General features: G+C 34.5%; 1 protein-coding gene across 2 annotated transcripts in view; it reads left to right on the forward strand.

Moving 5' to 3' along the window:
- Positions 1 to 12313, forward strand: part of DIAPH3 (diaphanous related formin 3) — a 220033-nt gene that overhangs the window by 34939 nt on the left and 172781 nt on the right. For both annotated transcript variants that reach the window (XR_011339412.1, XM_069880558.1), the window contains exons 5-9: positions 2005 to 2135; positions 6142 to 6216; positions 6300 to 6369; positions 6763 to 6899; positions 7347 to 7452. Coding sequence is in view for 1 of the 2 variants with exons in the window: in XM_069880558.1 (XP_069736659.1) it covers positions 2005 to 2135; positions 6142 to 6216; positions 6300 to 6369; positions 6763 to 6899; positions 7347 to 7452 (519 nt within the window). In the remaining variant the exon portion in view is untranslated. The remainder of the gene's footprint in view (positions 1 to 2004; positions 2136 to 6141; positions 6217 to 6299; positions 6370 to 6762; positions 6900 to 7346; positions 7453 to 12313) is intronic.

Genomic DNA, 12313 nt, shown 5'->3' on the forward strand with positions numbered 1-12313 from the left:
GGAGATCATCTTGTCTAACCCTTTGTTTAATCCATTTTTTAGTATCTCTGATAGAGGAGACTGTAAAGTCTGCCTGGGCAGCCTGTTCCAGTTCTTGACCAGCCTCAGAGTTTAAAAAAAATAAACAAAAACAAAACAAAAAAACAAGGAGGGAGGGGGGAGGTTTGTGTTTGTCTTGTTTAACCACTTGCCTATATTTCAATTTGTGCCTCTTGTCTTTTCACTGATAGCCACCTTTGGGCTAAACAAATCTAGCTCTATTGGCCTCTCCTTGTAAAACAGATGCTCCGTTAATTGTGTCCAAACCCTTTTTGGACTCATTCCAATATGACCATGCTTGTCTTATACTGGGGTGCCCAGAACTGGACTCCAGATTTGTCTTACAGCCTCTGAGCTGAGGAGAAGGATCACCTCCCTTATTTATGGTCAACTTGTCATCCACCAGGACCCTCAATTTTTTCCTACAAACCTACTTTCCACCTGGTTGGTGCCATCATGTCTTGGTGCATGGGATTTTAATCCCCAGGTTTGGGATTTAGCATTTTCTGTTGTGAAACTCCTTGAAACTCCTAGCCTCTCTGCTAGAAACTATTTACTTTATAATTTCTTCAGGAGGAAGAAAGTATATTTTTTCAATACTTCTTGCCATTTACAGTGGATAATTTTGAGTTATTATTGCACTGAAAATCTAATTCTCTTCAGCTCCTGACTTAATCCGGTAGATAATCAAGTATTATTTAGTAGCTCTTTTCAGTGCTACATGACAGAATAGTTGTGCTTCTGCCCTCAAAAAAAAAAAAGGAATCTTTCCAATGGGTTAAATCAAATATAGGTTGTATACCCTATTGTATGCCCCCCCTTTTTTTTATTTCAGGTATGTTCTGAAGGAAAAATATCTGTCCTTCTTCATGTCATAAATGGATATTAGGTAGAAGAGACTTCTTATTTTCCACCATCTACAAATTTTGTATTTGCTGTTACTTTAAAAAAAAATGAGAGGAGGTTATAGGGCTTCATTAGTTCACTATAACCATTGCTTTGCTTAAAACAATGGATACTATATATCCTTCAGAAGAGTCATTAGTATCTTAAATTTGTTTTAAACAACATTTGACACCACAGATACAGTGGTCAGTCAAAGTCAATGCCTTTCAACCTGTATTGCTTGGAACAGAAATTTGGTTTGCATGAAACTGCTTCTGCAATTGCCATTGCATTTTCTATTCTGTCTCTCTGTTTTTCCATGTCATTATTTCTTTCCCCACATACCAAAAAGCTAGGCAAGATCCAAATTCAAAGATTCAGTAAGTGTCCTTTTGTGGTGGCATCAAGAGTCACATGTTTTGCACTGCGTTCTTACAGGTGGCAAATAAAACTTTAGTAGTTCTACAGAAGTTTTTTGTTTTTTTTTCTTTAATGTTCTTTTACTTTAGCCCTTAAAGCCAAAGCTAGTGTGTTTTCATAATCCCAGTCTCGTATGCTCTGCAACTGAAGGATCTTTAAGGGAAAAGAATTTTACAACATTATCTGCAAGAACTCAAGTTACTGCAATAACATCCTAAGTACTCTTCTGGTGCACTAGTTCTTCCCTCTGTATTCTCATATGGCTGCAGTCACCATTCTGGACATATGCCATGTGATCTCTTCAGAGCCCTTCAGAAAAGTTTTTTTCTTCTGTTGGGTATTGAAAATTAAGATGTTTGCAATGCATAAACAGAATCCATTTATTGCAAAAACTATATTTCACTGAGTGTGCGTGATAGGTTTCTGCATTTGATGCCTGTTTCTTTTAACTACTGACTATAAGTTTGTTTATAAATTGGCAAAAATGTTGTCATCATTTAGCATATACAGTAGATGGACAACAAATAGTTACAACTTTATTACTAAATAATATCTTTTTTCCCCTGTTTTTTCAAGGAGCAGAAATGCAAGTTAGTCATTCATAGTCTAATTAAGTTCAATATGTGGCAAATAAAACTGAATGTATTTTCTGTATTTCAGGGAAGTCTCAAGAATAGTCGGAAGATTTCACCTCAAGAGTTTATTCAGGAATTAAAATCTGGGTCAACAGATGAAAGACTAGTCACTTGCTTAGAATCTCTCCGTGTGTCCTTGACTAGTAATCCTGTCAGGTAACATCATTAGCACATGTTGCAAAGATTAATCATATTTTTATGTATTAATGACTTAAAATTAATTGTTCTGTAGATGTGCTTGTTTCAATGTTTTCCATTTAATGAATTTGTGTATGTTAGATCTATTTTTCAGTATATTTCACTAATTTGTACAAAGTTATGCTAAAACAATGTGAAACAAGTGTAGTGCAGAGCAGTCCACTTTGTTTTCTAATGCAAGTCAAAGCTTTTTTTATTGTTCTTATTTTTGAAATATTGTTGTAACTGTTCAATCTTTTAACTTTGTCAGGGTGATCAGTAATGGGAGAACGGCATCTTGGTGTAGATATGTTAGCCAGAAAACATGTATATTTTCAATTGCATGCTCCTCCTTCAGTCCAGTGTGCTTTAAACTTTTTTCCGTGCTGCCTTCTAGTAATTTTTGCTCTATCTGTGGGGTTTATCTGTAAAGAAGGGAGCACAACATTAGTTTACCTCTGCTTTTTTAAAGCCTTTTGTTTTGGAGTTCCTAATTAAGGCAATGGTTAAACACATGATTTTGGGAAGTGTATTGGATTTATTTCAGAATAATGCAAATGAAATGTTGAAGTTGCTTATGATGGGTCATGATTAAAAAGGATTAGACCATTTCCTTTTTTACAGCTAGCTTGGCACAGTTGTTGATCTGGGTCTTCAGTATGGATTTTTTCTTCTTTCATTCTGTAATATGTTTTTCAATTAGATTGTCTTATTTAGCATACATAATGGCTCACTGGGGAAGAAACATGCTTTATGGTAACGTGAAGCTACATTTAGATATAGTATTGCTTCTTCTTGTTTATTTAAAAAAATCTCAACAACCTACAACCCCAGAGACATATTTTTATTTATATTTATGTTTATTTAACAAAGAAAACTTTTTTTCTCAGTATGCTTCTGGAAATAGAAACACAAGACGTATGAAATGTATGACAACTTAAGTTTAAAGCAATCTCTTCTCTCTGTCCTTCATATGACCACATAGTTTTGTCTTTTGTCTGGGATATCATTTGCTGCCCTTTTCCCACACACCAAAAGAAAAGCTAATCCCTCTTCCCCCTAAAAAAACAAACCAAAACGAAAACTGTGGTCTAGGTGAGGTGCTAATTCTGCCTGACAGCACAGTACAATATGGTAGGACAGGAAGAGATTAAGAAGATGGAAAAATGGTGTCAGAATAAAGAATTTGGAAGCCAGCTATGAGAGAATGGTCTTGAGATATTTGATAGAGAATGCAAATTGATGTTGTAATAGAGCATCTGATCAATACCAAAAGTCTGTTAATCAATATTATCTGGAAGAAAAAAGTATAGAAACTTAGAAGTTTTACAGAAACTATATGTTATGAAATTTTGGACTAAGTAGATTTTCCACAAATGTTTCACTTTGAGTAAGGAAAGGATTAGAAATCTCTAGATATGTGTTTTGAGTACAGGGAGAGAGAAAGTGCTTTTGTGCATGGAGAAATGGAAAATAATAAAGTCTTTATTTTATGTCAATCTTTCAAAGTGTGCTAGAAGGCATTTTATTTTCTAATGCAAGAACTGGTTCTACAACATGGTTTTCAATTAGTCATTTTTGTGAAATATATTTTTAGTTCACAGAGGAAAACTGAATCAAGTGATATTGAGTAGTTTGATCCCGGTACTTAGAAAAAAAATATTGAATACTCTGGGTTACTGCAAAAAGTAGTATTTTCTGGAAGCGTAAAAAGAAAGCCTCAAAATCAAAAATCCACTGATCTTGGTCAGTGTTCTTCATGCAAGTAAATGAGGTATTTTTACCTCACAGTTGCCAACACAGTTAATTAAAAGTAATTAAATGATCAAGCTGTACATTACAGATAACTAGTATTACAGATAAAATAATAGTTGTAATAGATTTAGGTCTTTTCATTAAGAGCACATTTTAATAACTTGAAAACAGAGGCGATGATAGCTTGGCGTTTTGTGAGACTGGCAAAAAGCTGAATGCTTGTTCTGGACAGTGTAAATAATCTTTGTTCTTCTGTTGAAGCAGGGGAAAGGGCAGTAATAAAGCAACGGTATTTTCGGTGCTTGATGATTCTCAGCATCCTTGACTGCTGGATGTGTGGCTGCATACAATTTTATCTAATACAAAATATGCTAAGACGTGTCTAGTAGGATCATCTTTTGGTCAGATATGGACAGTTACATCAAAAATAATTGACAGTCATTTGCCTAATCTGTTTCAGAATGAAACACCCATCTGAGAAGGAGAAAATCTATTTTCATATGTATTAAATTTTAGGGAGAAAACACATAAAAGCATCTGATCTGGTTCTTTCTTCCTGTAATTTTAATTCCGTTACAATTTTGTATCTTGCAGATATGAAGAACTGTTTAATTCCATCATGTGATAGGACTGAAACTATTATGTGCATCTCTTCTGCTATTTGCAACAGAATATCTTATTATTTGTCACTAGTAAAGTCCCATCATTATAAGAGTTTTTAAGTATTCTGGTGGCTATTCAAAAATGGCGATAAATAAATTTTGCTGAATGTGTAAAATAGTGTGTAAGCAGACAAACCAAAGAAATCAATGGAGAGGCTATAATGCAAGTATAGAGGATGTTCTAATTTTTTAACTGTTTCTGATTGATGTCTTGATGTTGAGCTTCTGATATTGCATAATGCATGCTTTCCTTTGAGGTAAAAGACTATTTTGTTAGTAAACAACAAGATATTTCAGCATAAGCTCTTTTTTAAATAGTAATTTAAGGAATGCACAGAAACTATTGGTACTATGCTTACAACAGATTTTGATGATGAAGATGTTAGTGTTACATCTTCATCGTGTTGACTATATCAGATCTATATAGAGATAGTTTTGTAATCGGTTAATACATAAAAGTAATTCACTAATTTAAAAGTGGAAAAAGTATAGGATGCCTATTATGAAATTTGTTGTCTTGTTGTCCAAAGATGATAATGGGAGATCCAAGCACTTGTCTTATAGCAGTAACAGGGAAAGCTGACTAAAGTTGTCAGGAGATATTTCCTGCCTCTTATGGAAAGAGACAAGTCTTCAAGTACTTGTGAATTAATTCTATAACTGAACATTATAACTTCACCGTGTATAAAAGGAATTCCCTGAGAAGATTATCTCTACAATTTCTCTGCTGGTATATGTATTTTTGTTGTCTCTGCAGCCAACTTCTCCTTCGCCCAATGGGATTTTGTCAGGAGTTTGAAATTTAAAATGGCTGTGCCTTACACAGGCAATGAAGTCTAAAGAGCAAACCCTACTTTCTCTTGTGACTATGAATGGCAGTGTTATCCAAGAACTTTAGGGTTAGGTAGTTAATCGAGCATCGTACTTTCAGCAAGATCAATAACTGCTATTGAAGGTATGGCTGCAGCAGTGTTGTCAGTCATGCTGTTACCTGTATTTGATATCAAGGGGGTTTGAGTGATAGTAAAGGGCACCATGAAGCAGCTGTCTCATGTAGAAACCGCATGCCTAAGTTTAACCTCAACAAAAGATATCTTCAGCAATAGCTGGTATTTTCAATTTTTATTATGTTTACTTGGAGATTTGTATAGATGAATGTCTCAGGCAGCCACTTCTGCAATTCCTTTAAGCCTTTCCTTCCATTTCTGCCAATTACAGTCAGATTCTGACCTTTCCAGGAGAACCTAGAACAGTGTGTAGGAGAAATATTTGGTTTCCTTCCCTTCCTTTGCAAGGTTTTTTTAATTACATTTCTGTGCCAAAGAATATATTATTGTTAACTTAAAAGTTAAAATTGCTAAATGTGATGTCTACCCTAATTTTTTAATCTCTTTTAATTTAAGGTTATCTAATTGTGTCAGTAAGTTTCTTGGTCTTCTAAAGAGTAAAGAGTCAATTTTGGGTTTTAAAGTGGAGCAGTTATACTGCTTTTATTTACGCTGACAATTTTATTCATTGTAATTACTCTTTGAGATGACATTTTTTTAAACATCTTTTTTTTTCCCTAGCTGGGTTGAAAACTTCGGCCGAGAAGGTCTGGGGCTGCTGTTGGATGTTTTGGAAAGATTGGTTGAGACAAAAAAGTAAGGATGATTTAATCTAAAACTGCCAGCTTCTTTTAATATAGGAACAGCACTTAATTACAGTAAATTTTTTATTTATTCAGCCAGGACAAACTTGTGAAGAGGAGTCAACATAAGGTTATACAGTGTTTGAGAGCCTTCATGAATAATAAGGTATGGGATTTTATTTAACCTGGAAATCTAAGTTACTACATTTCAATCAGATAATGTACGTGATCAGTGGGTATAGCCTGTGCAATTTTGAGCAGTGATGTGTTGATTAGCTGTGGTTTTAGACTCTTTCTTCTGCCATATCCTCCTCTCAGAAATATGCTTAGAGAATAGTGTAAACTTTTCATGCTGATTACATCATTATTATATGTCACTTATTCTGTCTAAGTGACCCATTTTGGACTTTTTGCTCGTTATTTTTTTTAATTATTTAATGGACTTGATTGTCATTTGAAGTATTTATCGGAGGGAACTGTTGCTGTCTTTTGATATGTAGTCAATACAGTCATGTGGATTCCCTCCAATTCTCCTTACAACTGTTCTTTTGTTGTTTAGTATGGATTGGAAAGAATTTTGGGAGAAGAAAGGAGCCTTTTGTTGCTGATCAAAGCCATTGATCCCAAACAAACTAACATGATGACGGATATAGTTAAACTCCTTTCTGCAATGTGCATTGTTGGAGAGGAAAACATGTAAGTACTGTATTTAGCCACAAATAGTAATGTAATTTTAGTATATCCAAAATTATAGTTATACCTGAATGAAAGGCTAACGTTTTCAATTTAGGTTTGAAAGTAATATTTGTTTTCAAAATACCTTTGTGGTTTTTCTTATGTTCATATCAATAAGAGTTGTCTTTTTGAGATGTGGATTTACTAGTTAGATGGAAATAGCTATGCAGCCATTCTTTTCCTTGCATTTTTCAATATTACTTTAAAGGTATCTTAACCATTGTAATCCGGTAAGTCATTCTTTGGCTACAAAGGTCTGCAAAGGAAACAAATAATGCTTAAATCTTCTAAATTTGTATGCAAGAAATTGAAGATGGTGAATACTTTGGCAACATGGCTTTTCAGATAATAAATGAGCAGCAAGGTTAAAATATCTCTTCTGAGTGAAATGTTTCTCGTTTCTTACAGCCTCGAAAAAATTTTGGAAGCTGTAACAGCAGCAGCAGAGGAAAAAAATGTTGATAGATTCTCTCCTATTGTAGAAGGTCTTCAGGATAACTCAGTTCAGCTGCAAGTAAGCAAATATTTTTCACAAAATTTTGCAAAAAGTAAAATTAAAATTACTTATTTTTCTTTATTTAACAAGTAATTACAATAAAAAAGAGGGATACTATTTCAAATAAGGGTAAAATTTTGGAATGTTGTTTATAATGTCTTTTAAAACGTGTCATGGGAAGATTCAGTGTTGAGCAACACAGGAATGTTGAAGGTTAATTTGTTGATTTCTGTTCACCCAAACCTTTCAGACTTTGGGGGTTAGGTTTATGCTATCTTTTGAAATAAAGCATGAGTTATATATTCAGGTACAAAAAGATCTTCTTTCTGACAATATTTGCTGAAACTTAAAGACTATTAGTAGTAAAACAGCAAGTTTTTAGGCAACAGCTAACCATGAAGAAATATTTGGGGAATCATTTGTAGTTGAATTATGGCAGTACCAGTGGGATTCTCTTGTGACAAATTTTCCTTCCTTTCTTACTCCTTCTATCTTATAATAATGTTGTGGTTTGAATTGGAAGGTACGTTTAAAGATCATTTTTGTTCCAACCCTCCTGCCATGGAGGAAGCGTCTTTCACTCAGTCAGGCTGCTGAATCCAACTTGGCCTTGAACACTTACAGGGATAGAGCATCCACAGCTTCTTAGGATATGATTGGCTTTGTGGGATATGAACACCCATTACTGCCTCATATCTAATTTTTCATCTTTGAGCATCGCCAAATCCTTCTCTGAAGGGCTGCTATCAATCCATTAATTACTCAGACTGCACTGATACTGGCAATGGCCCCAGCCCAGATGTAAGACCTTGCACTTGGTCTTGTTTACGTGGGCCCACTTCTCCAGCTTGTCAAGGTTCCTCTGCATGGCATCACTTCATGCTCCCACGTTCATCATCCTGTTATGTGATTTCATGCCTCTTCATCTAGAATAGAGCTTCTTACAGTTACAATTACATATTTACCCTTTCTGTTTGTAGTCTCTGAATAAGTTGCTTGCTAAACGTTTTTAGTACTCCGGATATTAGTCATGTAACTTGTTGAGTAAACAAACAGGCTTCCTTTTTTACCCAATATTGTGAAAATCACTACCAAAACACTTTGTTTTCTGAAATGCATTCTAGAATGCTCAATCTAGGAATGCTAAACTGAGGTCAAGGGGGTATCATATGAAAGACTGAGGCAGAAAATTACTATCCAGCAAAAAGTCAGTTAAATTTCTTTGACAAAGAAAAGTAATTGAATTGTTGTCTTCTGTTTCTTTTGTTTGTTCATTTTTATGTTGTGTGCATAGGTATCCCTATGTTCTTTCTCCTAAGCAAGAAATCTCATAGCAAGTTTTGTTTTTTGTTTTTTTTTTAATCTTGCTATCATGGCCGTAGCAGGAGTCAGTTACTGTGACAGGACAAATTTAGCTTTGAATTACTGCTCAGTTTTCTGTCATGGTGCAATTTGCCAGATGAGGTGATAACCGAGGGAAGGGCAAACCTTTAATTCAAATATTTTTTAAATCTTGTATTTGTTTGGGTTTTTTAGCATGGATTTGTTACGCTGAGTTAAAAAAAAAGTATGAATGAAAACCAAATCAAAGAATTTATGATGTCTCTAGTTCCTTTTCTTCAATATTACACTCCGCTACCAATGATGATAATCACAGTTGTTTAGGAACCTCAGACAGTCAACTCCAGGATCATGAAGACTCTCCTCCCAGCAATAGTTTTTATGGGCTGTAAATGTAGGCTTTTTTTGTTCCTCTTTTATTTTATTTGTTGATTTTTATTCTTCTAGTCAATATTGATTTCATAGAGAATATGTTGATTTTGGCTTATTATGGAACAAATTGTCTTTCTTCCTTTTTATTTTTTCTTCAGATTTGCGTATTTTTTGATTGAAAATCCTAATAATTGCCTCAAAAGTCATAAAGGTCTTATGGACAAGTCTGGAGTGAGGCTGGAAAGGGATTGTAAGGAAAACTGTAGAGTAATAAAGTTTTTCTTTGGGCAGTGGCTGAGGGGCTTTGTGTAAGGCTCAGCCTACAGTTAAGATGATCAAGGACAGGGAGAAAAATGTTTGAGCTACAGTTGTATTGGGACTGGGAAGGGACTGCAGAAGCGAAGTGTGGACTTGAAGATAACAGATTTCTTGTTTTCCAAGGCTTTTGAGCCTATATTTTTCCAGACTGGATGTAAATTGCTTGTAGAAGTGAATCCTTATGTTAAGTATTTTTGCAAGAATCATTGCAATTCTTCAGTATGAAATTTAAATATATGATCTCATATATTTCTGGGCTCCTCTGGGGTCTCTGCGTCATCTAGATTTCAAGGTGAATTATGTTCAGTTAATGTGTTCTTATTTAGTATACCTTTTTTCTGCTCCATATTGTAACATCCTTGAGATAGTAGGCAGTATGAATTTGGGCCATGCATACCCGCTTGGGCATGTCAGACTTTCAGGACAATATAACATTTGGTTCACTGCATCTGGGGCTTTTTTTATGTATGTTTTTTATTCCTTCTCGGTTTGCTTGTATGTCATTTAAGAGAATTTAAGTGCCTATTCTCTCTATAGAGCATAATAAGGATTTGAGAACTTCCAAGTGCATCACAGCATTTATGCGAGACGCTTAAATGTTAATAATGTGAAGAGAGGTACTTCCCTGACTATTCTTTACTGTCTTATAGGGATTCTGATCCCTGAAATCAACAGCAATTTGTTTTGAGTGTTAGGCTTCCAAATATGATCCTGAATTTTCAAGAGCTGCGTATATTTGCATGTGTGTAGAGCTAATAAGGGAAAGAAACCTACCTATAACTCCCTTTCTCTGTACTGTTCAGAAAGCATTTACAAACTGCCTTAAAAGCAGCTCCTTACTTTCTTCAAAACAGTGAGTAGATCAAATTAGTCCTATGTACTTCTCCCTTTACCCATGACGGGTACACAAATGGGCATTTTGCTAATTTCCCCCTTTATAAAAAATAAATTTATAAAGATTTCTCTAAATCTAGAAATATGCTTTGCAGATTAAAATGAAAGTGAACTGCTAGTAGCTCTTTTATATCAACGCTTGGGAACAGGCTTTGGAAATTATAATACCTTGCGAACATTTGTTGGTAAGCAGCCCCTTTAAGAAATAGGTAGGCAGCAATATTAATGGCAGTTGAGACAGTTGATGTGCATGGAAAAATATTATAGCTGATTATCTCTAGCCACTTAGATCTTTCATATAAACATGGGCACTTTCATACTCACTGTTTACAGCAATGCTGAGATACCACTAATGAGAACTGAATCAGTGAAGAAAACTTCAGCTGTTTTGTTAACTGTGCAGCAACAACTTTTATATTTCTAGGACTACTCTTCAGATACTAAACAAATACTTTTCTACTAGTCATGCCTTCTCATGATCGTGCTATACTTCATCTGAGATTTTGTTATCCTCTGATATTGAAGATAGGAGCATTGTTAAAACTGAGCATTTATTCTAGATGTTACAACTGCAATACTTAAGCTGAATACGTTAATTTGGCTTTGCTAAGAGTGTAACCCAAAATTTCCTGGAAATTGGGAACATTTTGCTGTTTCATTTTCTGTATCTTATGTAGACATCAAAACTATTAATGAAAGTTATCTTCTCTCCTTTTTTTCAGTTAAACTTTCATTTGCACATTTTTTTTCTGCTAAAGGCCTTTTTTTTTTCTTTTTCAGACTCCACAAATGGTTGATAGATTTCTTTTCTTTTTTTTTTTAATGGCCAGAAAACTCAAGGTTCCTCATGTGAATTAATGGTAAACTTTTAAAACAATGACATTGACCTGGTGGTTAATTTGACATTGTTTTAATGAGACAGAAGTTTACAGTTGTCAGTTACTTGGCATGCTTGCCTTGATTATCTGCCTGATATATGTAAGCTTGCCTTGTGGCAGTTTGATTTGACACTAACAACTGACCTTTTCAATTTTGAATTGACTAACATTTCTGTTACTTGAAGGCAGAATATATAAAAAGTCGCAGTATGAGGACTTTTGTATTTTTAGTGAAAGGTCTATGTTTCTATGTTTTGCATTTGTTGAAATCAAAGGATATTCTCCGTTTTATCATTCATAAAATCTAAAATTATGGCAAACATATTTAAAAGTTTTGGGTTCAAGACAAGAATGGTGATCTTAGTTTGAGAATGCAAGTACAGCCAGAAGTAATATTGTATTTCTGGTTGTTTTAAAATAAGCGTAGTTTCACATCTTAGGCCTGTCCTCAAGAAAATGCATGCAAGGCAATCTGGTACCTTGTATAGTTCTGATGACAACTGAAGAAGTCTAGTACTTTGGTTGTTCAAGTCATGAAGGCAGGAGACAATACAGCTCCTCTGACAGAATACGTTTTGATGTATTTAACACAATAATGACAAGAGCAACAACAAATTGCATGTTGCCTAGTTCTTCTCATTCTTGTAGAATTAAATGATTCTACTCTTTGATCACTTGATCTCTTTCATCACTTGTTCCTTAAGTAGTTTAACTAATGGAAGCATGCTGTTCTCCTGAACAGTTTTAGTTGGAGATACCATCTCCTGATTTTTCCCCTTTACAACTGAGAAGAGGTACAACATTTTAGTAAATGTGCAATTCTTCCTTTTCCAATTAAGTTCCTGAAAAATGAGCACTGATAACTGTGGAAACCTGCAGGTGCTTCACACCTATTCTAGGAGAAGTGTTTTTGTGACAAAATAAAAGATCTTATCTATACATTAGTAGCATTATTCTCTCAGTAATTTTAGTTGTCAGGCTGTATACCATTTCGTCTTTCTTCCTCTTCTAACAAAATGACAATATGAGATGGTATGATATTTTAATTAGCTGAATCACTTGTTGATTCTTGGTTG

The sequence above is a fragment of the Phaenicophaeus curvirostris genome, chromosome 1 (assembly GCF_032191515.1).
Source record: "Phaenicophaeus curvirostris isolate KB17595 chromosome 1, BPBGC_Pcur_1.0, whole genome shotgun sequence".
Taxonomy (NCBI): domain Eukaryota; kingdom Metazoa; phylum Chordata; class Aves; order Cuculiformes; family Cuculidae; genus Phaenicophaeus; species Phaenicophaeus curvirostris.